The sequence below is a fragment of the Drosophila albomicans genome, chromosome 3 (assembly GCF_009650485.2).
Source record: "Drosophila albomicans strain 15112-1751.03 chromosome 3, ASM965048v2, whole genome shotgun sequence".
In the NCBI taxonomy this organism is placed as follows: Eukaryota; Metazoa; Arthropoda; class Insecta; order Diptera; family Drosophilidae; genus Drosophila; species Drosophila albomicans.
In genome coordinates, this window is record NC_047629.2 from 42,846,310 (window position 1) to 42,873,388 (window position 27,079).

Sequence of the window (27,079 nt, forward strand, 5' to 3'; positions counted from 1 at the left end):
TGCTTTTAATTATTTTTTTATTTGATACTAAGGACGGATTGTTTAGAAGCAGCTGTCGATTGAGGGCAGGTAACCATCGCAGTACTTCCAGGTGGACCAGGCGGACCAGCCCTGCTGTCCAAGGATCTTCTGGGCACAACGGACGGAGTTGGTGATGTCATCGGTCAACAGAGCGTTGCAGCTGAGGGCGCACTCGTTGTAGGAGAAGCGACCGTTGGCAGGCTGGCACCAGTAGTAGTTGTTGATCTGGAAGATACCGTAGTCGTTGGAGCCGTTGTAGTTCTCAGGGCCCACAACACCGGTGCGGTAGGAGCTCTCGTGCTCAGCGATGCAGGTCCAGCGAGCCAACTGGTCACGGGGAACGCCCAAGTTGGACATCTCACGAGCCAGGGAGCAACGGTCCATGGTGCGACCGAAAGCGGGGGCGGCCAAAGCCAGAGCAACCAAAACGATGAAAGCCTTCATGATTATTGAAGTTCAGTGAACTGTAAACTGATGTCGAACAGCCGGAAAATTGTCGCTTTTATAGGTGGAAATTATCTTAGCTGCGCAATTGAGTTATCGCTATCTGAGGTACTTCAGGCTATAGGTAGTCTTTCTTATCTATAATTTTAATATTAATGATTTGAGTTTTTGCTAATAGCTGTCTAAGCTAGTTATGATAATAACAAATAGGACTAGGACCACAATTTCAAACATTTTGTAAATCCCCGAGCCAAGAGAGATAAGAGCGCCGAAAATTGTAGAATGTTTACGAGACAATAATTATGGTACCTTCTCGATTATTACGTAATTTATTTAAATGACATTTTAAAAAATCGAATTTTAATTTATTTTGTATGAAAATATGATGGCGACGAATCAAGACATTTTTACCACAAATACAAATCCATTGCCTACTTTCATGCGCACATCATCTTAAGAAATGATAATTAGTCTTATACACTCCGTATAAGAAGAAATTTTTCTAATGGTAAAAGTCTTGGCTATCTTTATTTGTCTACAAAATCATAATATTAAAATCACGTATACGAACTGTTTTAATTAGGTTACCAACTGAATAATTGAGATTAGCATTTAAAGTGTGTAGTATTTCGATATGAAAAGTACTCTAGATAACTCCTGGACAGAGATAATTTTCCACTATAAAAGCGACAAGTTTTTAAGCTATTGGACATCAGTTCACTGAAGTATTCTTACAATCATGAAGGCTTTCATCGTTTTGGTTGCTTTGGCTTTGGCCGCTCCCGCTTTCGGTCGCACCATGGACCGTTGCTCCCTGGCTCGTGAGATGTCCAACTTGGGTGTTCCTCGTGACCAACTCGCTCGCTGGACCTGCATTGCTGAGCACGAGAGCTCCTACCGCACCGGTGTTGTGGGCCCTGAGAACTACAACGGCTCCAACGACTACGGTATCTTCCAGATCAACAACTACTACTGGTGCCAGCCTGCCAACGGTCGCTTCTCTTACAACGAGTGCGCCCTCAGCTGCAACGCTCTGTTGACCGATGACATCACCAACTCCGTCCGTTGCGCCCAGAAGATCCTTGGCCAGCAGGGCTGGTCCGCCTGGTCCACCTGGAAGTACTGCGATGGTTACCTGCCCTCAATCGACAGCTGCTTCTAAACTGGATTCTAATAATTAAATAAATATAACTAAAAAAAGCTAAAAAAAAATCATGTGTTTCCAAAACATCTTCAAAATCGTAATACTTAAGAGTTAAAACAGCTTATTTAAGAGTTCTTTAATATGTTATGAACTTCTTCTACTCGCCTAAGCTGTGCCTTATACGTCCATGAGCAATGTCTTGCTTTCGTCTTGGCTGTGTCTTATACATATACACGTATAAGCAGTGTCTTATAATTTACGTAAGCGCTTGTATAAGAGCGGCAGCTTGCAAGTGAGACACGTTGAGAAAGTGACCGAGGAGAGCCGAACTAACTGTCATCGGCTGCTTGAGTCGAGACGAGGTGAAGCCAAGTTTACGGTTGCCTGGCTTAACTCTGCTCAGTCGGTGCGTGACTTCCGAATGAATCAGACGTGTGTGCAAAGTGCGAGAGTTGTTTTGCTGAAGTTTCGATTGGTGTTTTATTATCAGCTTGAGAACGATCGATAGCTTTGTTAGCTGTGCTTAAGGTCTAACAAAGTTCTATCGTCGCATCGCTGTCCCAAGTGTCAGTTTGATGAATATGGAGCATAAAACAAAGTTATAAACTGTTTTGCGTTATTTGTGGTAACGGTAGCTCCATTAATATCAGCATCGATATCTTCCGCCCGCCTACTCCGCCCTCTCCGCCACACGGTTTTGTTACGTGTCGCAGACGATTACGCGATATATCGATACAAATACATGCAAGTGTTTGAATGCTTACTGTTGTTGTGCGTTCTGGAGAGAGAAACAAGTTTTATTGGTTAGAAAAGTGCTGTGTGCTGTGGCCCCTTCCATCTCTTTTTGCCCCGCCAATACTCGAACAGCTAACAGCATCGCGAGCGCGCGCGCTGATTGCATTCTAACGGGAAAACGAGTACGTCTCTGACGCTGACGCTGACTCTGACTCTGAATATCTGACTCTGTCGTTGTGGCCCGGCTTGGCTCTGCCTGGCCTGCACTGGCCTATTGCAGCATCCACAACAACAACAGCAACAACAGCGACAAGTATAACAGCAACAACAAAAACAAAAACAACAATTGCAACCGTAACTAAGTAGCATACAAGTTGTGAGTTTTGCTTTGTGCTAATCTTCTCAATTTGTGCCTCTTCTTCTTCTTCGACAACTTCGACTTCGATGACGCTGCAAAGTGCAAGAAAGCCAACGTTTTAAAAGCTAACGAAAAAAAAAAAAATAAAAGAGCCCGAGTAAGAGGAAGAAACGAAAGAAGAGAAATATGAAAAGTGTGTGTGCCAGTGTGTGGACATTTTGAGAACGTTTGCGTTGTAGTGTTGTTGTGCTGTGGCCCAATTTCAATGCCGTGTCATTAATCGCATATGCAACGCTCCAAATTGGATTTCGGATTGGCCTAGAACTGTTTGTTGTACCATACATACAACAAGTAAACGCCAGATTGAGAGAACGAGGTAAGCCCGAGACCCAAAAATAACTGATGCATGGTCATCGTTATACGATGTATGTATGTATGTATGTATGTAGCTCGTAGCGGCATAAGGTTATATTTAGACATGAGTCTGAGCCATTGTTCTCGACCTACACCCACACATGTTATGGGTGGAAGACGGGAATTCCAAGGGCGTAGTCAGGGGGTTCAATAACTTAGGGGATATTAAGCTCATTCAGTTCGTTCTTTTTACATTATAAACTGTGTTATCTAAGCTGTCTTATTATTCAGCTATTTTACTCCGTTTGATAAGATCCGAAGTTATATTCATTATGAATTAAAATAAGATACACCACCTATAGAGTCGATAATCAGATAAAAAAACTTATAATGAATTATGAATGATGAATTTAAGCTTTTCAATAATAATATAATAAATATATAATAGCAAGTTTAATATTATAAAAAAATTCCAATTAATAAAATAAATTAATTTCCAATTAAAAGATATTATAAAATTTTCGTTATAATCGAAATTTGTAATACCAATTTTGACAAATTTAATCATCAACTCTCTAATAACATAAAGATTAATAGACTTTATATTGACTATTAAACAACACTAATATTTATTGAAAATATCCGAAAAAGAGTATGCATAATATTACACATTTTCCATAAAGATGTCAATTATGTCAATAGCCCCCATTCTCTATTTAAAGTAATCAATATAGCTTAATAAAAACTACTGTCATGCTGCTCTCATTTCTATATGGCCCCCCTTGATCAAAGCTGTCTACGCTCTTGGCTAACTCTAATCTACATCTTTGTTGGTAGCTGAAGCCAAGAGCCAGACAGACTATAACTATAACGCATACAATCATGCTATATGTGTATGCTAATAGGGTTTGACTTTCTTTTCGACTTGGGCGCATTCATTGGCATTCAAAAATCCTCTCGAGAATCGCTGCGTGGGCAGCCGAGAGTCGGCTGGCTAAGTTGGTTGAGTTGGCATTGGCATTGAGATGCCGTTTTAGAATGGAGCCGCAAGAGCAAGTGCTCGTTAGCCTGACATTCGATGCTATAAAAATATTTTGTGGCAACATTGTAAATTGCTGCGTGTGCGTCGAAAAGAGGTAGATGAAGACCAAAAATAAAAAAAAAAAGAAAAATAGCTGTAGAAAAATAAATATATAAAACAAATTACATTTAACCGTACTCGAAAGCGTCTAAAAGAAAAATTCAATTGGCGACGGCACGCTTCGAGCCAGGCACAATCGGAGCGTCGAATCGGCCAAGTCTCCCCGTTCCCCAATCCCCCCCTCCAGCAGCTGTTGCTAGAGCTGCTAACAATGCCACTTGGCGGACAAAGAAGTGTAAGACAAACAAACAAAAGAAATATCAGTGGGCAGTCGTAGAGACATAATAACAAATGGAATACTCATATAAAAGTATGAGTATATACATCGTACTACATACACATCGAGTACTCACTCTACTACAGCTAGACGAAAACTGTTCCGGTCTGATTTAACAATTGTTAATAATAAATAGCTTATGCATTGGCTACGCTCCTACGGCTTGCAGGGCGTCACACGCAACAACACCATGGCCAACTTACTTTCGGCCAAATTTCGAGTATAATGAAAAATTTCTTTTCTTTTCTATTTCTGTGGTGGTGTTAAGACTGTGGCGTATCTATTCTTTATATGGGTTATTAAGGCACATTCAGTTCCATTTCGAAATGAAGCAGATCAACAACAGTTCAACTGTTCAACAGATGGTTGTTGCACACCTGACAAATGAGGCAATTGTTGATGAAGTAACCGCAATTTGCTTACCTTTTGCCTCGTCAGGCGACAAGACGCTCTCTTTGTCGAGCTTAGGCAATTGGATTTGGGTTTTTCATACCCGTTGCCGTAATAAGTAGAAGGGTATTATAAGTTGGTCGCAAACAAAAAGCTTGTTATAGATTTCGGTCCAACGAAAAACTAAATAATAAACATACATAACTAAATTCGTTGTTTTTCCTTTTTCTGTCAATTTGTTTCGGGTATCTCCAAGTTGAAAAGCTTTATTGCTTGCTTTTCTGCTCCCTTTTGTTACTAACTGCCTTTAACTGCACAACTAATTGTGGCAACTGCAATTGGCTAGAGGCCCATTGAACTGCTTATTGGGCGCAAAGGCCAAACTGTCCCAGACAACCAAACCAGACAAAGCAATCACCAAATCACTTATTTAACATCGACTTCACGTTGCGATTGCATCTTACGCGTGCAGACATTTTAGGGGCTTCATATCGCTCGTCTAGCATTACAGACTAGCTTATCTATCCGAGATTTCCATATGAAACACATCACTTCATATCAGCAATACCAACAGCAAATTACTTCAGATAAGTCATAAATGCGTAATAAGTTCACACTTCAATCTGAGAAAATGTTTAAACTGTTAGATACCCTTTAAAATTCAGAGATTGTTGGTCAATTTAGTTTTTGTTCACAGTTTATTCAATAAGCTTAGAAGCAGCCATCGATGGAAGGCAGAGAGCCATCGCAGTACTTCCAGGTGGACCAGGCAGACCAGCCCTGCTGGCCAAGGATCTTCTGGGCACAACGGACGGAGTTGGTGATGTCATCGGTCAACAGAGCATTGCAGCTGAGGGCGCACTCGTTGTAGGAGAAGCGACCGTTGGCAGGCTGGCACCAGTAGTAGTTGTTGATCTGGAAGATACCGTAGTCGTTGGAGCCGTTGTAGTTCTCAGGGCCCACAACACCGGTGCGGTAGGAGCTCTCGTGCTCAGCAATGCAAGTCCAGCGAGCCAACTGATCACGGGGAACACCCAAGTCGGACATCTCACGAGCCAAGGAGCAACGGTCCATGGTGCGACCGAAAGCAGGGGCGGCCAAAGCCAAAGCAACTAAAACGATGAAAGCCTTCATATTTGCAATTCTCAGGAAAAACTGATGTTCTCAGTCCGTCAGGCTGTTGCTTTTATAGCGACATTTAATCTTTAGTGTGCACTTATCTAAAGAGGGTTTGTCTAAGTTCCAGACCCGATAATGTCGATTGTCAGCGCAACAGATGATGAAGTTGATGAAGGTATATCTAATCTTTGAGTTGCCACAATGAAATTAATTTCTACGAGTATAGTTACACATTTGTTGATTGCAAGTATGTTGAAACAGATCTATCAATTTGCATTCTCAGTGATGCGATATCTGCTCACAGGTGTGAACACTTCAGGGGGATTCACAGTTCGACTTTATGATTAAGGACTTGCTTATCTCACAGAGATTTTCAATATATCAGCGGAAGTTGCTGCAGATAGGTTCGTTCTCTAATAAAAAAGGTTCAAAATTATCTGAAATTCGAGAATTGCCAAACAATATTAGAAATTCTGCATTCTCATTTAATTTAGTAATTTTTGTTAATTCATTGCTATGAATATTTCATAACTTTTTGCAAGTATAACAAAGATTACAATGAGTGTAATAGACAACAAATTTTTTGTAATGAAAAAGATTATATATTATTTTGATAGTTTCTATAGATCGCAGGTCCGTAATACTTCTAAAAGAATACTAAATTCGAAAAATCAATTGTGTCTATGCTAAAGGCCAAAAAAAATAAAAATGCATTTGAAATTAAGTTTTTGTTTATTGAGACTATTAGTTAATTAAAATTAAATGAGTTTATATAAATAGAAAATATATTTCCGTCAGCAACTGTTCATAGCCTGTCAACTCTGTGAAATTTCCAGAAATCTTCAAGCTTCCTTGACGATAAGACAAGACGTGTTGCTGTCCATCATAGAGATCTTCTAAGTTGTCGCTTGTCATCGGGCCTTGACAGATATAATTTTTGGTTCGTTGCGCATTCGGTTGCCACTTTCTCCCAATTTAGCAATCTCTGGCTGCCAATCTATGTGGCCGGGGGATAATCAGATTATAGATTCCAATCGCCTTATAATTGCGTACACTTCGTGCTGAGCTCGAGGATGCCTTGGGCAACATGTCAATCATATATTTTTGGCCATTATTATGTCCACTCAATGTGGACTCACCTTCGATTTTTGATTTTGTTCGCTATGTCTGAACGATCTGTTGATGCGGAACTGGTGCCAAAGTTTACACTATTTGTTTAGCATTTGTTTTTTTTTTTTGTGAATTAATATGTATGCCATTGTTAGCTGTGTTGCCTCCAACTACAATTTCAACTCGAATTCAATAGCCACCTTCCAGTTCAACTGGTTTCCGACCAATTCTCTGCTCAATGCGATCATAATTAATATGTTTTGGGTTGGCCATAAATCGGCGTTGACCCGCCGTCATTTTGTGGTTGACTGGCTTTGACTTTGCTGAGTGTCTTTGCGTCTTTAACTTTACTTTCTATGGGAGAAAATTTGCACGACACGACGCGACGCGTCGTCTCGCGATTTTGTGGCCACCCAACAAATGGCTTTTTAATTCCAGCATTGTTTTTGTAAAGCATGAATTTATATTAATATTCTATAGAGCACCTGCCCATCTACGGGTATTTGTGTTTATAGTAGAAAGTGAAGTGATCTGTGGACTTTTCGAAAGTTTTCACACTCTGTTTTCGCAAATACCCCTAAATCAAAAGGTGGTAGATTCCCAGAGTGATAAGTCAGATTCGTTTTCATTTCAGATAATATCGAAAAGGTAGCAAAAAGGTAGAAAGCTTAGGAGTTGTTGACCTGGTGGTGTGTTTAGTCGTTTCTTACTGACTGCTGATTGCTCCCTATCTTATCAATTAACTTGAAGTGATTGAAAAATCAACAACTTCAAACTTTATTTACTTTTATTATATTTTATTTATTCATATCTTAATTATTAGCTATACATTCTGAAATTGATTCAAGATAGTAGTAAAGTATTAGAAATAAAACGTAGTATTCTTTAATCACAATCTTTAAGATATTTCTGCGTTCTTTTAAGATATGATTTCCCATTATCTTGCTTTATTCAATACTTTTTTTTTGCATTCCGTTCGCTCCCCATCGAAATAAATTATATAATAATATAATCATTTCGTACTCTTTTTAACTTTATTAAACTTTTTGTACTGACAAATGTCTGAAGCTTTAAATATTATTTTGTATACTAAAGTTGCTTAACATCCACATGAAGAGAACCTCTACTTAAATGAGTTAGATATACCATAATTTATAGATCGTATGGTTTACATCACAGATGCTTGACGTCTCGCAATAATCTTTGTAGTTGCAATTTGTTTAATGATATTGGAATTATCTGCAATATTAGCAGCGTTGTCTACAACGTTCCAGACAATTGTGACAATGATGCCGCTTTGTAGATCTCATGCGGAAGTTGTGCCATATTTATTTGCATATTAATTTATATGACTTTTTTATGAATTACCTGAAGTCGTGGATGAATTGTCAGTGCCAAGTTGAATCATGAGTCAACCCAGTTTTTTTTTTTTCTTTTTGACACAGGTAATGAATAGGTCTTGAGTCTGTTTATAATTCGGCGTTGACCTGGTGTCGACGAGTTTACTTTCTATGAGTGAAAATGTTGCCAAAGGTTTATTTTTATTTCTAGTTTTTATGAGCAACTAACGCAGCGCTACAAATTGTTTGTTTGTTTTGCCAAAGTTTCTAATTTTATGGCTTTATTTATGAACGCCAGGCATTGAATTGGATTAGCGACCACTTCAAATTTCAGTCATGGAAATGAAGAAACCAACCAAAGAAAGACAAACTGAAAACAAGTTTTTGTCATTCAGCAAGCTACAAAATTCAAGTTCAATTTTGTAAGCAAAGAGTTAAAGGGAAGAATTTCAGCAAATTAATGATGAAGGATTCGAGATGATGTTATCGCAAAACGTGTGAAACGTGGACAGTTGAGTAGCGATAAGATTGACAACAATTCAATGTCAGTTTACATTGTTAGGGCACTCGATAAGGAAAACACTCAAGTATTAGTTTGAGTACTTAAAATGCCTCATCGACTTGTAGAATCAACAACTATTTGTGGCCAAGTTGAAGAACTGTTCTTTGCAATTAGCTGAGCTGGGCTATTATGGTAACAGTGCTTTCTTTTTCTATAATTTCGAGCCTTAATTGGACAATTAGCGGCGTCTTGTATCTAAATGATGTATAATTGGTAAGCCACAGTGCGGTTCAGACCCCAAAGGCACAACGTTTCAACGTTTCAGCATTTCATCGACCTCATGCATATGCGATGAGGTGGTATTCAGAAATTCTTGAGGCCAGAACTGTTAGCTGACCCATAAACGATGATGCTAGAAGCTTTTATATTAACTTGTAAATCAAACAGAAAAGTAAAAGTGAAGAAGTATCGTTTACAAAAGCAGAGCCCATAGAGAGGTGGGGAAGTGAATGTATTCATGGGTATTCATCGATAATGCATGAGCTAGTCGAAGAGGGTCACAGCTTTTTTTTTTTTTTGTTTTTGTTGTTGTTATTTTTAAATTTGTTGTTGTTGTGCGTTAGCTTTACAGTAGCCTTTTGTCATTTGTCTTGGAGCGAAGAGGTTAACAACTTTCTTGGCAGAAATCTGCGAAGAAATGTTGTAGAAATCTGCGGTCGTCTAAAGATCATCAGCGAGACCAGAGAGCAAGGAATACCGCTAACAACTACTTCAACTCGTAACTCAAAGTGATGCTAACTTTATGAGTGGGTACAGCAAATGCCACCGCCTCCCATCATTTATGATGAGTGTACTCATGAGTCCATACTACTCGTACTCTCATAAGTGCATGCGCTTGAATGGGGTTAATGTAACAGCCTGATGACGGGTTTCGCATAGTTGCGGTTAAGTTAGTCTTTTAGTTCTTCTTGCCATCACATCCCATGAATCTGTCCATGTTGTCGTGAAAGCAAAGTGCAGTTCACTCTATGTTTAAATACTTGTATTCGTATTCGTATTGTGTTGTGTTGTTTTGTTTGTTGCCTTGGGTTATGTGCCAAGTCAGTGGTTTAACGACGATTCAACATCGTTCCGTTATGAAACGCAGTCATAAGTACACAAGCTCTGTTCAGTTCAGTTCTTCCAACATAGATCTTCAGGCTAGATGCCCCCACACATATGTTAGCCTACTTTGAATATCAATAGTGCCTCTAACATTGTTCGCACAACAAAACTTGAAGCATAGCCACAGTCCAATAATTGGTAAACGAAAACAAAACCAAACCTAACAAGGTTAATGGTTTAACTATAACTAGTGGCATTTGAATCTACTGCTTAAAATATGAATAACCAACAGCTGAATATCTAGTAAAAGTAGGCTAATTTTTAACCATTTCAAACTCTTTACTGATTATATTTAAAGATGAGGTAAATCTGAAGATTGAGAGAGGAGTTTTCGGTATAATACTAGTAGTTATAATAACTAAAAAGCCAAAAATAGAGAATATCAAACTTTAAAGGGAATAGATAATTTTTGATTTGAGGAATGATGAAGTACCTTACATAGCTATAAGTTTATAAAGTAACATACTATAAGAATTGTAGGAAACAGACAATGACAATGACGATTCATAAAATGCTAAATACAAGAAGAATACAAATGGGAGTAATAGAAAAGGTAGAAAATGAATAATTAAATAAGAAGCGCTCGAGATAATAGCAACTAATTTCAGTTATTAAATTAGTTGGAACATGAAAAGTACAGAAGATAAATAGTTTTGAGACTGCGGACTTCGTTCTACATTAAAGACTTAAGGCATTAGAAATACAGAAGACATATTCGTAAGCAGAAAAAGCACAAAGTTAATAAAAGAACACCTTATAACAATAATTCCTAAACAACTATTAGTTTCTTAAACATTTGTTTTACCTCGATGTTTGACCACGACTACTTCGATAGCTATATATTGATAAACAGTTCTGCGGAATTGACGCTTTGATAAACTCTTAAGATAAACCATGTATACACATGTAATGTGTAATGTAATGTACAGGTATAAAAGCACAAACCTCGCTGCCTGAAAACATCAGTTTCTCCTGAAAATTGTAAACATGAAGGCTTTCATCGTTTTGGTTGCTTTGGCTTTGGCCGCCCCCGCTTTCGGTCGCACCATGGACCGTTGCTCCTTGGCTCGTGAGATGTCCGACTTGGGTGTTCCTCGTGACCAACTCGCTCGCTGGACTTGCATTGCTGACCAGAGGAGCAACTACCGCACCGATCTTGTGGGCCCTGAGATCTTCGACGGCTCCCACGACTATGGAATCTTCCAGATCAGAAGCTTGTACTGGTGCCAGCCTGATGACAGTCGCTTCTCCCACAATGGGTGCTCCATCAACTGCAACGATCTGATGTCCGATGACATCACCAACTCTGTCCGTTGTGTTCAGAACATCCTTGGCAAACAAGGCTGGTCTGCCTGGGCAGGCTGCGATGGCTCTGTGCCTTCCATCGACGACTGCTTCTAAACTGTTGCTCATTTCTGATAATAAATGAGAAATCTTAATGCAAAGTCTCTGTAGAGTCTTTCAACTCTTGGGTTTCATTCTTCTCTAACTTCTCATAATTGACTGTTGCTTCATACTTGCTTTCTAAAGATTCGAAGAGAAAGATAAATGGAGAGAATCGATATTTCGAAAGACAGATGAGGACAGACCGGCAGAGAGACAGACAGATAGTTGGGAGTAAAAGCAATGGCTAGACTTCCCTTCAGACTCTGCGGACTCTCATAATAGGCCGTTGACTTGAAGCGGTCAGTGAATTCTTAATGGGGGAACTCAGTGGGCAATAATTTATACAAGTAGACGTCGCTCAAACTGACAATAAATACACACATAAGCTGAGCACTTGGCCCGAGAGTGGGAACGGGAACGGGAACAAAAGTGGGGAACGGGAGGCGGGCATAGGAATGGGAACGGGAACGGGAACCCAAAGACAAGGAAAGGAAGTGGCAATGCATTAACAGAGACACCAAGAGATAGACAGAGAGACCGCTTAGCGATCGTCTCAAGAAACAGGCTAAAACAAAGCAGGAAACCAAAGACTGGAAAATTATACTCGCCAACAAATGGAGGCCAAGAGAGGATGGGGGGAATGAGTTGTGTGTGTGTGTGGAACTGTCAGCAGACCTTTTCCTCCTGCCAAGCACCTGCTTGACTCTTTCCTATAATTTGTGCACATTAGCACAAACTGCCCAGCACTCGAAGAAAAGTACTGCATAAGTAATTGACATAGGGCCGCAGTTCAGCGCCCTCACCAAAGGTGATTCTTCAGGGCAAGAAGGGGCGACACCACGACATGGCGTGGGTCAACTACTTACCAACTAAAACAATTACTGCGGTTACCGGCGCGCCGCATCAAATCACTCTAGCGTAAAGTTATGCCGCTTCACAAAGATAACAACAAGTTGGAAGACTGAGAAGAGATACTGTAGATACAGAAGAGGGAGGGGGAATTGTGATCTTCAAGGCGTATGATTTTCAAATGCTTCAGGGATTGTGGCTGATTTAATTGGCATGGAAAGAAAAAGTAGCCAACAGGGGTGAAAGATATAGAATTTGTGGAAAACTGCAAATAAAAAGAAATAGAAAACAGAAAACAAAATAAGAAAGCGAATAGAAGAATCCCAGAGGCAAGAAAGGAAAAGCACTGAAGCTATGAGGAAGTCAAATTTATAAAGTTGAAAGAAACAAAAAAAGAAGCAGCGCAAATTTAAAATTGGTGAACAGAGTTAAATCCTGAGGCGTAAAATGGAAAGCCATAAAAAAGAGATAGTAATTTCGATTGCAAGACAAAATTTAAAATAAGTCATATTAAAATAAAATATAAATAATAAATACATAAAATTTGTAATACACTAAAGTTAGGTATTACCCAAGTAGATCGCCCTAAGAAAAAGCAATACTCAAAAGAAAGAATTATTGATATCAATTTATGCATAAGATAAGATGCAATAAAAGTTCCTATAAGCAATTGCTTTTAAAAGATGAAAAGTTTGATTCTTGTTTTTAGAACGCAATTTTTGTCTCTGTGTAAGAAAGACATAAAATTGATTGTAAACTTCGAATAAAGTAAAAAGAACAACTAATAAATTTAAATACATTATGAGCATGTATCATTAAGAATCCCTTAACGGATACGAGTCAAAGCAAAATTGGAGCTACCAGAAGGAAGCATGTAAACAAGTTAGCAGAGGAAGTAATAAAATAATAAAACACTCTTCCTTTTCTGCAACCATTCATCACTGACAGCAACGATAACAAGTGAGATCCCCACCAAAGAAATCAGAGTATCTCGACATCTTGCAGACCCGCTTTGAGAGATTGTATTATAGCCACTTATTTATCAGATGCTCGAACTGTGTTCGTGAAGTGTTTTCCACTTGTGAGAAATGAAGGCAAGAGAGTTGATTTTAATACGCAAAAGTCGAGTGGAGATACCTCTAGAAAAATTAATGAATGGCACGGCCGATGGCTTCGATAACGATTAGGGGGAATCACTCTTATCAAAAATTAAAATGGCGGATGGCACGCCATGTTAGTCAAAGTTCCAGACACAGTTGAGTTCCGTAGTTATCAGCCTAAAGCCAACAGAGCGCATAGAAGAAGAGAAAGAAGGGTGATTGAGATCAAGATGGAGATGGAGAGAGCGGGAGAGATCTGTTTAGATGACGAGTATATCGAGTGTTCTATATGATATAGCAGACATACATATTCATAAGCAGAATAAGTACAAATTTAAAAAAGAACACCTGAACACAATAATTCCTAAACAAATATCATATTACTTTCTTAAACATTTCTTGACCTCTTTTCTTGACCACGATTACTTTAATTGCATATTGATAAACAGTTCTGCGGAATTGACGCTTTGATAAACTCTTAAGATAACACATGTATACACATGTAATGTGTAATGTAATGTACAGGTATAAAAGCACAAACCTCGCTGCCTGAAAACATCAGTTTCTCCTGTAAATTGAAAACATGAAGGCTTTCATCGTTTTGGTTGCTCTGGCTTTGGCCTCTTCCGCTTTCGGTCGCAACATGGACCGTTGCTCCTTGGCTCGCGAGATGTCCAACTTGGGTGTTCCCCGGGATCAGTTGGCTCGCTGGACTTGCATTGCTGACCAGAAGAGCAACTACCGCACTAGCGCAGTTGGCCCTAAGAACTCCGACGGCTCCCAAGACTATGGAATCTTCCAGATCAGCAGCTTGTTTTGGTGCCAGCCTGCCAACGGTCGCTTCTCCCACAATGAGTGCTCCATCAACTGCAAAGATCTGGTGACCGATGACATCACCAACTCTGTCCGTTGTGCTCAGAAGATCCTTGGCAAACAAGGCTGGTCTGCCTGGGCAGGCTGCGATGGCTCTCTGCCTTCCATTGACGGTTGCTTCTAAACTGTTGCCCATTTCTGATAATAAATGAGAAATCTTAAAGCAAAGTCTCTTTAAAGTGGCGGCCATGTTAGTCAAAGTTTAAAGCCAACAGAGCGCATAGAAGAAGAGAAAGGGTGATTGAGATCAAGATAGAGATGGAAAGAGAGATGGAGAGCGGGAGATATCTGTTTAGATGATGAGTATATCGAGTGTTCTATATACTTATATGATATATGGGGAAGCAAATGATGATGCCACATGATGCCTAGGCAATGCTTAAACTTGCACAATGTCAACGTATCGCATTACCGAAAAACGGATAAAAAGCAAACTGTTGTTTGTTGTTTTCCAGTTGGTTAAGTAAACATGATCTTGACTTGTCTTTGTCAATGGTAATCGAGCCGAAACGACGACCCAGCGACAACCCAACGACAACTTTGAACTACTTTTGGCATCAATTACTCGCAACCTGTCATACCACAAATTCGACTTACAAATTATAAACATTTCACCTGGCAAACCAAACGTAACTATGTCAAAATCTCAATTTTTTGATTCCCCGCTGTGATATAAACCTTAATTATATTATACGAGCGACGGGACGGGCTCTCGGGTTGGTGATATATCACCAAAGGGCAATGCGGTGGGCGCAATCTGTAGCGAACAGATCTCGGTGAAAATCATAATGGCCAAGCCAAGCTGGAAAATCTTGCAGTGCTTGCAACTATTGTAAGATGTCGAATATTTGAATACTCTACAAAGTTGTTGGGGAGTAGAGAGTTCGACTAGTCAGTCGTTCATGCATTTATTTAAATTGCTCTTAAAACTATCTGTTATAGTATTTACAGTATTTTATACTATAGTGTTATATCATATAGTACTTTTGTCAAGCTTCATTTTAAATTTTGTGCTTTTATTAAAATCGATTGAATTTTGTCTATAACAACTATATTTAAATATATAAATATGTATATATGTGCTCTTTAAATTATCTGTTATAGAATTTAAAGCACATACTATAGTATTTATATAGTATTTCTGTCAAGTTTAATTTCAAGTTTTCTACTTGTATTTAAACAGCTCTCTTTATACTAAAGTACTTCAGTTACGTAGCGTATTTCCAATTCGTTATGTTTTTCTTTTCTCATTTTAATTTAAAGTCAAGCGCCCGTCTGTCAGGCATGACAGCTGCCATCAAAAAATACAAAAAAAAAAGCTGACAAAAGTCAGTGCTTGGGGATCCCAAAAGATACCGCGTACAATTCAAGAGTTGACAGCTTTGGGAAAATGGGATCTCGACGTTGTCTTGACAACTGAAAAGTGGCCACATTTCTCTATCATTGTTTGTTGCTAAATTCTGTTAATAGTTTTATCTGCCATTTGTTGTCTCGCTGTGGGTAAAATTTACAACATTCAAAACCCTCACACTCTAGTTTCCAGTTCCATCCCAACCCACTGCGAACCCTATGCAAATGGGCTAAAGAAATGGAACTGGCATGAGAACATTTTCATGACAAGACATCGCAGCGGTGACTTAATCTCTGCCAGCATCAAAAACCACTTAAAAAAAGGGGCAACAAAAAACGACAACAACAAACAACAACTCAGTCTTGATCGCAGTCTCTGTTTCAGTTGGAAATAGGTGGCCAGTTCCCTGTCTTGTTGTCGTCTTTGGTTGGGTGTCTTTTTTATTATTATTATTATTTCTTGTAGCGTCCGTCTTTAAAACAATTTGGCAAGGTGTCGGCTTAACACGAGCGGAGAAACCTCGTCTCTTCTTTTTCATTTTTTATTATTATATACCTCTTCTTTTATGATGAGCCATAGCTGTCCGAAAAAGGCTGTGATAAATTTCTTGTGGCCAGAGAATGTTGTATAATAGCAGGATGATTAAAATGCGATTTCTTATGCGAAATGTGTATACGAAGACGAATGCGGGAAAGTTGACGAACAGTTGAGAGAACAGGCGATTTATCAACTCTGAGCTGAGCTTAAGTGAGGGCTTAGAAGACATGTCATGTCAGTCTGTCATAAATGATAGTTGGAAGTACTCCACAAGCAGACCACAGAAGAAAGTACTACTTATAAGTTTTTAGCTTGAGCAGTTGATTAATCCTAGAGAAAGTGAGTTTTTCCGTAGAGTGTTCTTAATTAATTTGTGCGCGGAAAGAATAGATTAAAGAGTATACAAAAAGTTTTCCTGCTTATAATGTGCAACAATCTTTACATGCTTCAAGTAGATTAATCAGAAAACTGTTTTCACTGCTTCTTAAATGAGTTTACTTCATTAAAGAATGCAAAAACTATTCCTAAGATTTTTCAAGTTTGCTTTACTAATTAATAAAGCTGAAAGTAAATACTTACCATAACTCTTTTGTTTAAAATACTACTGAAATTTTCACTGTTTCTTCAAACTTTATTAATAAGTGCAAAAACTTTGTACTACGAATATTTATAAGATTAAATACCTACTAAAACGGAAAGTTTAAGAAAAGGTTCAGCATAACTTACTTGGTTAAAATTCTAAAATTTCTATACTTGACTCAAAATTATCTAAAGTTACTACTCACATATTAAACTGATGAAAGTTTAAGAAGATAGTCAACATATTTCATTTGTCTAATTTTCTTCATATTCTGAACTCAACATCAACTTAAAGTTTAAAAGTTTCTTAAAGAAAATTAAATAAACTTACATCATAATTCACTATCTATACATCTAAAAAAATTAGTCTAAAAATTGAATAACTTCATGTACAAAACATATTTGATATGAATTCCACTTTAATCTCAAATTGGAAACATATTTCTGGTTTTGACCAAAGCGGCACTTGCGCCAAGTCATTCAACCCTATCGAGAGGCCCTTGAGAATTGATACAGATTTGTTACCATCGATGACCAGATAAGTCGAGTTGTTTACCATTTTGGTGCGCAAACATTTACAGGCGATGACAAGGCCTAAACACAACAGCAACTCAAAATGGCCAAGCGAGTCACAAATGGCAATCGCAATAGACCTACATTGTGCATTGGGCAGAGGAGGCCGCCGCCTTACTCGCAATTGCATTGAAATCATTTCAAATCGAAGACGAAATTTTCAACGCGAACAAAGTCGTTGGCATTTCGCCACATCTATATCTCTCTGTCTTACTCTCTGTATTATTCCATCTCACTCTTAGATAAACGGCACGATAACGGCATGCTTTCATACGTAATTTGTTTTACGATTGGAAATTAAATTAACTTGTTTTCCAGCCATTAGCTGCGTCTCCAACTCGCAACTCGCAACTCGCAACTTCGACACCGACTTCGATGCCATGCCCATGTTGCCAGTTGGCATTTTGCAATAATTTTTCTTATAGATATCATTCGTTTTGGCCAAACGTCTCACCGGCTAGCTGGCTGGCCAAGTAAACTGTCATAATGGCTCGGTTATGTGTGGGCCATTATATAAAATTTCACTTTTCTACAGCATGTTGGCCAAAAAGGCCTAAACTGTGCTGTGCAGGGGAATAGCGAGGACAATTTAGCAATTTTCTTAAATTGCCAATGCAACCAATTCGATTTTATTTAGATATATCTACTGCTGCTGCTGCAGAGCGATATAATGAGTTCATTAATCGACTGCTGTCATCAACAGCTTTGCCACAAAATGTTGGTCAATAAAGCAAGTGGAAAGTGGTCGTCATTATGCATTGCTCTTTTTATTGTATAATCTTCTCCGATTACAATTGCAAACTCTACTTGAAGCAGGGATCAATGCTGGGCAAATGACCATTGCAGAACTTCCAGGTGGACCAAGCGGGCCATCCCTGTTGCTGCAACACCTTCTGGGCACAACGCACCGACTTGGTGATGTCATCGCTCAACAAAGCCTTGCAACTGAGTCCGCAGCCGTTGCTGGACTTCTTGCCATTGGGCGGCTGGCACCAGTAGCGATCGTTGATCTGGAAGATGCCGTAGTCATTGGAGCCATCCGAATTCGGGGGACCCACGACGCCAGTGCGATATGAACTCTCATGCTCAGCAATGCAAGTCCAGCGGGCCAACTGATCGCGGGGCACGCCCAACTTGGCCATTTCCTTGGCCAGAGAGCAGCGATCCATGGTGCGTGCCAGGGCGGGAGTAGCCAGGGCCAGGGCTGCCAAGACGACAACAATGAAAGCTCTCATGATTGCAAGTTGAAGTTGTTGATGCAGTGGAAGTCGAGTGACTGTTGATTGACCTGAGCGCAAGTTGCAGTATTTATACGAACTCAGAATGTGAACCTAATGCAGTTGGATAAATATTAATCTTATGCTAGCTGATGGGGGTGCCCCGCCTCAAGTAAATAAAGGCAGTTTATATTGTGATAAGCAGCGAATGCCCCCATCGTAAGCTGAGGTTCAACTTGCCACACATTGAGTTAGACTCAATCACAAATGCAGGTTGCAGCAGCCACTATAAAATTTAGCAAGCTGATAACATTGGTAATTACGCGATTTATGGCAAAGTTTGCGAATTTCCGATAAGTGCAAAGCAAAACAACTTTAAGCTATGCACTCACATACGTACACTCAAAGTATTCACACTCAGTCGAAATCATGACCTCGCACGCATGTTTGCTGCCACAATTATCTTCTCTTTTATTTTATTTCTCAGTTGTGTGTGCGTTTTTTTTTTCCTAGCTCTATAACGTAACTAATTCAAAATATTTAGCCAGCTGGCATTGTCTTGGACATGGAGAGGGGAGAGCAGAGAGAGAGAGACTTCAACGAGTTGAGGCTTTGTTCACGCAATCAGTGAGGTTGCATGTTCAACGTAGTTATTTATTCATTGTGCGGCATTCGAGCTATTCGAGACTCAAATTGCACTTCATATTTTTCATTCACGTGCACTTCGCCAAGTTCCAAGTTCCCATCTTTTGCACGTTTTGTGTGGCTCCCCAAGTTTAATGTCCGACCACAGCTCTATTTTGATCTAGCCTCTCAGTTTTATGGGTACTTCATTTTCAGCTTCAATTGACTTCACTTGACTCAAGCCCGGTGAGGTCCATAAAAATTCAACAGCAGACAAATCTGCAAATTAATCTCGAACTAAAGAGATAACAGATTAAGACGCATTCATTGACAAGTTGTTAACTTCACAACCAGACATCACTAAACTCAGCCCTTTCTAAGTAGTTGCCGAAAAAAAAAACTAAAGAGATCCCAGGCCTTGGTTCCATTGTAGACATCGTCGTAGCCATAGTCGTAGTCGTAACAACAATTATGCTAATCAGCTACGTCGAGATTCGAGGTCTTTTCCCTTTCTCCCAGAAAATTCAATGAACCTTTGTGAACACAATGATGAAATGTTTGTTGACTATCAGAAAGGCAACTTTACACATGATTTGCGTGGCATTATTCGATTAAAGCCAAGGGTTATGGATCCATAATTGACCACAAGCACACAACAATCTACAAACTAAATGTCTCAGCCCTTCCCTTATATTATATCTCAGTTATTTATTTTCTTCATCATCCAATGATTTGCGTCACCTGAGCACTTAAATGGGTGGCGTGTTTCCACTTCTATCATATATAAATAAGTAGTATAGAGTTTTGCATGGTTTGCTCCCATTTTTATATTTTCATTGATAGAAATAATACACGGGTAACACTTGAAAATAATGGGATACTTGAAAAGTACGCGATACTCCAGCACTTTGATTAATGATCACTGGAGCGTGTGATTTTTTTGGCACTTTTTTTTGTACGCCATAAAATTGAAAGCATGACAATAGATTTTTCTTATAAACTATTACTAAATAATAGGCATATTTGTAGTACAATGAAGTTGGTCCCTAATAATGAGTGTAGTGTATTTCAAAGTCGTCAAAGCCTTTGCTTTGTTATAGATTAAATTGTTGTTTGTTTTTTTTTTTTTTTTGTTATGTTTAATTTTGTTTTGGTTTGCTTTTTTTTTTTTTTTTTTTTAATATCGCAAGCTTTTTGTTTATTTATTTCTTTCTTATTGCAATCAATTTTGTTTATTAAGATAAAGGCAATCGAAATTGTCAATTCTAGAACGAACTGGAAATCAATAGATAGATAAATAATACGTGATTAGAGCCATACCGGATCTCTTAAAATTTTAGCGCCTGAATTTATTGGCTAGCCAAATTGTTGACCAAGTCATCGGACAACACTTGATTACTTTGCTGATCGCACTTACATATTTATGGAGTGCATTGCATTGATTGTTATCACTTGACTTGATCGACAAACATTGCGACCACGAATTGTGTTTGGCAGTATTAAAAAAAGTTTTATGTGCAACTTTCGATTGACGTTATCAATAAAATAGCAAATATGTATTTCTTTTATACTGTTTGTTTTGTGTTAGTTCATTTCAACCTGACAGCAACAGCGACGACCAGTTTTATTGCTGCATTAAGCAGACTTTTCAAATTGATCACTTATCAGTGGCAACAGCGACGTTGATTCACTTTTATGTTACATGTAAATGCATTTCCATTAGGCACTTTTATCCAACTCCAGCTGTCTCAAGTGTCTCATCGAGAGCAGGTCTCTCCTCTCCGCTGCTTTGCTTTGCTCTGCTCTCCTCATCGTTGGCTGCTCTCGTTTTTGTCTGCTCAAATTGATTTATGCAAATTCGATGCTGCTCTTCATCTGCTGCGCACGTTTTCAATTTGCCGATCAACCACATGTGATACCCGGCTCATGAATGGGGCAGCTGGGTATAATGAATTTGTGTTAGATGAATTTGTTTATAAAGTTTAGCAGTTTTTTTGGACTCCATTACGTATGCGTAATCTAAGCGTATGCGTCTTTCCGACTTTCTGTCTGACCGCTCATTTTAAAAGCCAGATCTCTAGAATGATAAGTGCTGTAGCTACCAAATTTGGTGACAACACTTCAGTTGATCTTACGCATGTTAAAATGTTCTTTCAACATTGCCGGCTTCTCAAATACGAAACTTAATCATCACTTCAAGTTTTTTTGGCAGACATACAACATTTTTAGCATACTTACCTTGTATATTAAATACTTACCTTGGATGTTATACCAATTATTTTATTAGATTATAAGTTTGACTATTAACAACAGATTCCAGATGAGGACTCTGTTGTTAAAGTAATACTTTTGGACAGTAAACTTAGATAAATCTATATAAAAATAAAAATTATTAGCAAATAAGCTGTTTATAAATAAAAGTGGAACATTACTTTATATAAAATTATATTAAATTTCTTAATTTCATATTCTACACACATCAAGGTCAATTTTATTGGGCTCATTGAGAGAATATGATTCAGTTCATGGGCTTTTATTTCTCAATTTCTACAAATTCTACAAATTCTACACATATCAATCTCAACTTTATTAGGCACATTGACAATATATGATATAGATTGTTCCAAAAAGGTATCTTACAGTTGAGCACAACCTCTAATTAGTCATACTTGCTTTTACCATGATCTTTCCACACTTTATGCTGGGGGGTTTTTTCACGGCAATCATTGAGAAATGGTTAATCACCACAACGCAATGCAATTACCTCCCGCACATGTCGAGCTGCAGTTGGAGTCTACTCATTGCCTTGGCTTGGGCCACACCTGTTGCAAGAACAATTGGAATTCAATGGAATGACGGAGTGAACGCACGGTATGCAGCAGCTAAATACGTGACTGATGCGTCTGATTTGATAAAAACGAGCAACATTAAAAATTTCTTAGCTTTGCATTGGGGCACGTCATAATTTCCCAGTTAAAACTCAAAACTCAAAACTGAGACTGAAACTCATTTGCATATAGGCAGACGACGACGACGCACAGTTCACAGAGATACGCGTGTGCCGTTAGATCGCATTGTCAGCTAACGGTACATGTCAGTCAGACTTTTATCAAGAGATCAGCGTGATCTCTGTCTCTCTCGCTCTCCATTGCTTGCGCTATGTGTGTCTCTATCGGCTAGTGAAAGTGCACGCCTTTAATGCCGATATCGTTGGATATTGACATGCTAATTCAACAAATTTTACAATATTTTTTGCTTACACAAAATTGAGTAACCACCAGTGCCAACGATTCAATCTGGCAGCGAGGCGTTCGATCAGTTGTCAACGGTTGGCGCAAGGAAACAGTCCCCAACCAAAACGGCAGCCCACATGCCACTCACCAGGTGTCGTTGACAGCGCCTTATCTGTCTGTCTGTCTATCTGTCTGTCAGTCGGTCTGTTGACTTGTCTTTCGGTCTGCCACCTGTTCGATTGCCTCTCCGCGTGCCGTAAAATGCTCAATAAACTGAATGTCTTGTTTTTCCGGTGCGTAACGAGCTGTCGTCCCCAACCCAGCCCGTAGTATTTATAGTTTATACGAAATCCGCAATTCGAGTTCTGCATGAGTAATGCGCCAGGCCAAGCCAATAACATTTATTAAACGACTTCCCTCCATACTTTTTTTTCTTCTTTCTAGTGACAGCTCGACGCTGCAGCGACACCATCAGCAGCCGCAGTTCGACATGGCACCCAGCGTGTGCGAGATTGCCTCGCCCAAATTACCGTCGCACAAAGAGACCTCTGCTGGTCAGGCCTCATCGCAGGCCTCCCCGCCAGCGCCAGCTCTCTCCAGCGTCTCGGGCACCAACAAATGCGGCGCCAGCAGCTTGAATGGCTCGTTGGCCTCCTACAAAATGGCCGGCTCCGAGCAGAGCTGGCCACAGGCGCCCGTCTATAGCAAGGAGAACCAGCGACCGCCTGTCTACAATCCCGAGGATTATGTGCAGTCGTTGAGGAAGTTCACCAAGGGCAGCGGCACAGCCAAAGTGCAGTCCATCTATGATGTCAACATCAATGGAGGCGGCAATATTAAGGAAGCCGACTACAAAGCTGCCACGCTGCCAGCCAAACATTCGGGCTATAAGTGAGTTAATTGAGGGATTATCCCATAAGCCTTATAATCTGTTCGTCTGTCTGTCCGTCTAAATGCATTCCGATATGCCAGATCCAATAATATCTAGATCCACTAAACTAAGAGGCAATATTATTTAGTGTTAACAGCAGATTATTTATATTTTAAAACTTGACTGCGCTCTCTTCAGCACTTCAGAAAAAACGTATACCAAGCTTCAATTCAAACCTAGCTTTATAAATTAAACGAGTGTGGTTTCATAATTTTATATAGTTAAATCTTCCCGAAAAAGCGTAGCAACATAATGCAAACCTTAATCTTACCCCGCAGAAGTCCCATACCAGCACCACCGGAGAGTGACAGCGAGATGTCACTGCGTCAGTTTGGCTCTATTACCGATCTATTGACCAAGCTGCGCGCCGATCTGCGCGTCTCCTTTCCCAGCTTCGTGCAGGAGTTTGTGGCCACACCCTCGGATGGCATCAGTCACCTGCTGGAGGTGCTGCGCGCCATACAAATGGCCCAAGCAAGCAATGCACCTGCTCCACTCGCTGGAGGCACCAACTCCCTGGCCATGTCACGCAATCCACAGAGCTATCAGCGTCGTGCGCTGCTCGACGAGCTCTCCTGTTTGTAAGTAGACCAGCCCAATAAATGTCTAGACATTATCCTAACCTTTTTATCAATCCAATAGACAATGCCTGAGCATTTGCTGTTCCCGATCTCTGGATGCCATAGCCCGCTTAGGCAACACACCCGTCGGTCTTATGCCGCTCGCCTCCTCCGCTACCGGACAGGGTATTAGGGGACGCATTCTGGCGTTGCAGTTGCTCGCTTCAGCCTGCGATCGACAGCCCTTCGGCCAGGGTAATGGCGGACAGAAGATTAGCGCCGCCGGACACACCGCTGTCTCGGAGGCGATGTCTACGCTGCGTCTGCGATGCAGTGAACCCGTGCGGTTTCGTCTACTTATTGGCATTCTGAACAGTGGCGGCGGCTCCGGCGAATTGCAATGCGCGGGAATCAAGTAAGTCATATTCCCTGACTCTGAGGAATACCCTCTAAGGAATACCATCAGAGGAATACCCTTTTAGGAATACTTAATAAGAAAACTTATATGGAATAATCTATGCTCTTAGGATTACTTATAAGGAATATCCTCTCATCTCGTTCTCTTTCTACCTCTCAGATTTCTCAACACTTTCATTGAGAGTGCCGTGAGTTTGCAGCAACGTCTCTATATCCAAGCAGAGCTGTGCCAGGCGGGCCTGGAGACTAGCACGCTGGCGCGTACCATCTCCTCATCGTCACCCTGGCTGGATGCATTGCGCAGCGAGCTGAAGCGCTTTAACGAGCTGCACATCGATGTAGACAAGATGCTGGCGCAGGCGCGAGATGCAGATCGTGTGCGCAGTCAAATGGTTATACTCGAGCGTCGTGTGCAAATACTGCACGAGGAGAAGACAGTGCTCACATCGATGGAGCGACGCCTGCAAGAGCGCTGTGCCGAGCTGCAACGTGAGATCTTTCGGCTGCAGGGCGCTCAAGAGTCCAACTTTAAGCCGGTCGAGGCGCATCAACCAGTTGTATTGCCGCGCCAAGTGCCTCCCACAACGAAAATTCCCGGAGGTAGCAAGCAGAGCTGCTCGGAACACGAGGATGAGGGCATTAGCAGCTCGGAGACGGGTGCTTCGTTGAGTCCAGTGCCCATTCTCGTGCTGCCCTCAAAGTCGAAGCATCACAAACAATCACGAAAATCACAGATGAAAATAAACGATGATGATGACGATGATGCGGCGACCATAGAAGATGTCATCGAGGAGCTGGACAATATTGTGAGCGAGGCAGAGAAACAGATCTCCAACCAGGCGAAGGCAAGCTCCGGTAAAGACAAACATCAACGTGCCGCTGTGGAACAGGAACAAGACATTGTTCCCGTCAACATTGTGCCACAACCGCCACGCAAGTCCCGATCTCTGGCCCATCTCGTACCACGCACCGATTGCTCCGAGCAGGAGGGCTCTCAATATGGCCTGATGATGCCTGGCGATTCAGCTGCAGTCGAACGATTGGCTGCCATGCAGACCTTCTTCGATGAAGTGGACTATGATGCCAATGATGCTGAGCAGCATCAGTCCTATGTCATGGATGTGCCCGAAACGGAGGCAAATACCACAGCGACCGCCTACAATGCGAGCATCAATCGTGAGCTGCTCGATGTCATCATGAATGCGCGGCACGACGAACACGATCCCACAATGCTCGCTCTAAGGAATAGCACTGCACAGCAAACGGTGCAGGTGGAGAGACAAGTCTCCGTTTCCAACAGCAAGCCAGCAGCTCCAGCGCCACCGGCACAGCACTTTAACGGTGTCTTCTTTATGACGGGCATGAACACACCTCAGAAGTATCCCAAACCGGATCTCACTGCCGCTCTGCAAGCACGTCGCGTGACCAAGAATGTGGAACGTCTGGAGGCAGCCTTCGCCTCCACGCACGATCCCACACAGGACTCTCCGGGCATGGTTAGGGAGAAGTCGCGCAGCAATCAGCAGATCTACTTCAGCAGCAATCCAGCCATGCGAATGCACGACTATCCTGCCGCCAATCAACACTCGGCCAATGTCTCCTCACGCACGCGATCCTACACCCAAGGCTCCAAGGTCACGGATCTACCCTCTGGGCTTTACTAGACGCCCATAGATCAGATACTCCAGCTCCTGTGCAATACAAAAGCAATTCTAGCTATAAGCATCCATTTCCATTCATCATATGCAAAACTTTAACGAGTATTTCTTAGCTTAGATTCGGTGGCAGCTTCAAATCGGGTCCCTAACTCTTAAGTCAGTCGGTACTAGTTGACCTAGGCTAATCATTTCTACACCTAATTATTACTTCATATTTATACAGATTTTGTTTAAACATTTACGAATAAATCTTTAAATTTACAATACAAAACAAATCATCGCATTATCCTTAATTATAAAAAGACGACAATCTTCAATTTCAGACTAAGATATTTATTTGAAGTTCAGGGAAACAGTTTAGAAACAGCTGTCGATTGAGGGCAGGTAACCATCACAGTACTTCCAGGTGGACCAGGCAGACCAGCCCTGCTGGCCAAGGATCTTCTGGGCGCAACGGACGGAGTTGGTGATGTCATCGGTCAACAGAGCGTTGCAGCTGAGGGCGCACTCGTTGTAGGAGAAGCGACCGTTGGCAGGCTGGCACCAGTAGTAGTTGTTGATCTGGAAGATACCGTAGTCGTTGGAGCCGTTGTAGTTCTCAGGGCCCACAACACCAGTGCGGTAGGAGCTCTCGTGCTCAGCAATGCAAGTCCAGCGAGCGAGTTGGTCACGAGGAACACCCAAGTTGGACATCTCACGAGCCAGGGAGCAACGGTCCATGGTGCGACCGAAAGCGGGGGCGGCCAAAGCCAAAGCAACCAAAACGATGAAAGCCTTCATGATTGTAAGAATACTTCAGTGAACTGATGTCGAAAGACTGAACGACTTGTCGCTTTTATAGGGAAAAATTATCTCCGTACGAGTATAAGAATTATCTAAAGTACTTTTCGTTTCGAAGTACTAAACACTTAAAATACGAATCTCACTCAATCAGTTGGTAACCTAATTGAAACAGTTTTGTATGCGCAATTTAAAACATTATAATTAAACAATAAATATAATACATAACATATAATTATTAAGGATATTACGGATAATAAAGACTTTTACCATCAGAAAAAATATATCTTATACAGCAAGTATAAGACGGAT

The 27,079-nt window shown here is 40.6% G+C and overlaps 7 protein-coding genes across 9 annotated transcripts in view; 4 read left to right on the forward strand and 3 right to left on the reverse strand.

Moving 5' to 3' along the window:
* The window catches only part of LOC117567511 (uncharacterized), a 33,398-nt gene extending 7,145 nt beyond the window's left edge, over window positions 1-26,253 (forward strand). Inside the window, exons 1-5 of one of the 2 annotated variants that reach the window (XM_034247553.2) lie at window positions 2,071-3,078; window positions 22,866-23,312; window positions 23,631-23,933; window positions 23,995-24,327; window positions 24,490-26,253. In XM_034247553.2, the coding sequence (XP_034103444.1) occupies window positions 22,912-23,312; window positions 23,631-23,933; window positions 23,995-24,327; window positions 24,490-25,993 (2,541 nt within the window). In that variant the 5' untranslated portion in view covers window positions 2,071-3,078; window positions 22,866-22,911 and the 3' untranslated portion in view covers window positions 25,994-26,253. Of the gene's footprint in view, window positions 1-2,070; window positions 3,079-22,865; window positions 23,313-23,630; window positions 23,934-23,994; window positions 24,328-24,489 lie in introns of those variants that run through there. The other variant, XM_034247552.2, reaches the window with a different exon arrangement.
* LOC117567523 (lysozyme D) lies at window positions 1-26,803 on the reverse strand. Of its 2 annotated transcripts, XM_052004918.1 has the most exons (2): window positions 26,394-26,803; window positions 1-91 (listed from the first exon to the last, which is right to left on the reverse strand). In XM_052004918.1, the coding sequence occupies exons 1-2, from the start codon at window positions 26,765-26,767 to the stop codon at window positions 43-45; spliced, it is 423 nt and encodes a 140-aa protein (XP_051860878.1). In that variant the 5' UTR covers window positions 26,768-26,803; the 3' UTR covers window positions 1-42. The 2 variants fall into 2 exon arrangements, with proteins under 2 accessions (XP_051860878.1, XP_034103460.1); XM_034247569.2 differs by lacking the exon at window positions 1-91 and having other exon boundaries at window positions 26,300-26,802.
* Window positions 1,169-1,677, forward strand: LOC117567527 (lysozyme D). The gene has a single exon (XM_034247572.2). The coding sequence runs from the start codon at window positions 1,205-1,207 to the stop codon at window positions 1,625-1,627; it is 423 nt and encodes a 140-aa protein (XP_034103463.1). The 5' UTR covers window positions 1,169-1,204; the 3' UTR covers window positions 1,628-1,677.
* LOC117567526 (lysozyme E-like) lies at window positions 5,544-6,027 on the reverse strand. Its single transcript, XM_034247571.2, has one exon. It carries the CDS (start codon window positions 5,996-5,998, stop codon window positions 5,576-5,578), a length of 423 nt encoding a protein of 140 aa, XP_034103462.1. The 5' UTR covers window positions 5,999-6,027; the 3' UTR covers window positions 5,544-5,575.
* LOC117567529 (lysozyme D-like) lies at window positions 11,060-11,544 on the forward strand. Its single transcript, XM_034247575.2, has one exon. The coding sequence runs from the start codon at window positions 11,087-11,089 to the stop codon at window positions 11,498-11,500; it is 414 nt and encodes a 137-aa protein (XP_034103466.1). The 5' UTR covers window positions 11,060-11,086; the 3' UTR covers window positions 11,501-11,544.
* LOC117567530 (lysozyme E-like) lies at window positions 13,993-14,475 on the forward strand. Its single transcript, XM_034247576.2, has one exon. It carries the CDS (start codon window positions 14,018-14,020, stop codon window positions 14,429-14,431), a length of 414 nt encoding a protein of 137 aa, XP_034103467.1. The 5' UTR covers window positions 13,993-14,017; the 3' UTR covers window positions 14,432-14,475.
* On the reverse strand, window positions 18,090-18,639 carry LOC117567521 (lysozyme B-like). Its single transcript, XM_034247567.2, has one exon. The coding sequence runs from the start codon at window positions 18,580-18,582 to the stop codon at window positions 18,151-18,153; it is 432 nt and encodes a 143-aa protein (XP_034103458.1). The 5' UTR covers window positions 18,583-18,639; the 3' UTR covers window positions 18,090-18,150.
* Window positions 26,804-27,079: the final 276 nt, after the last annotated feature.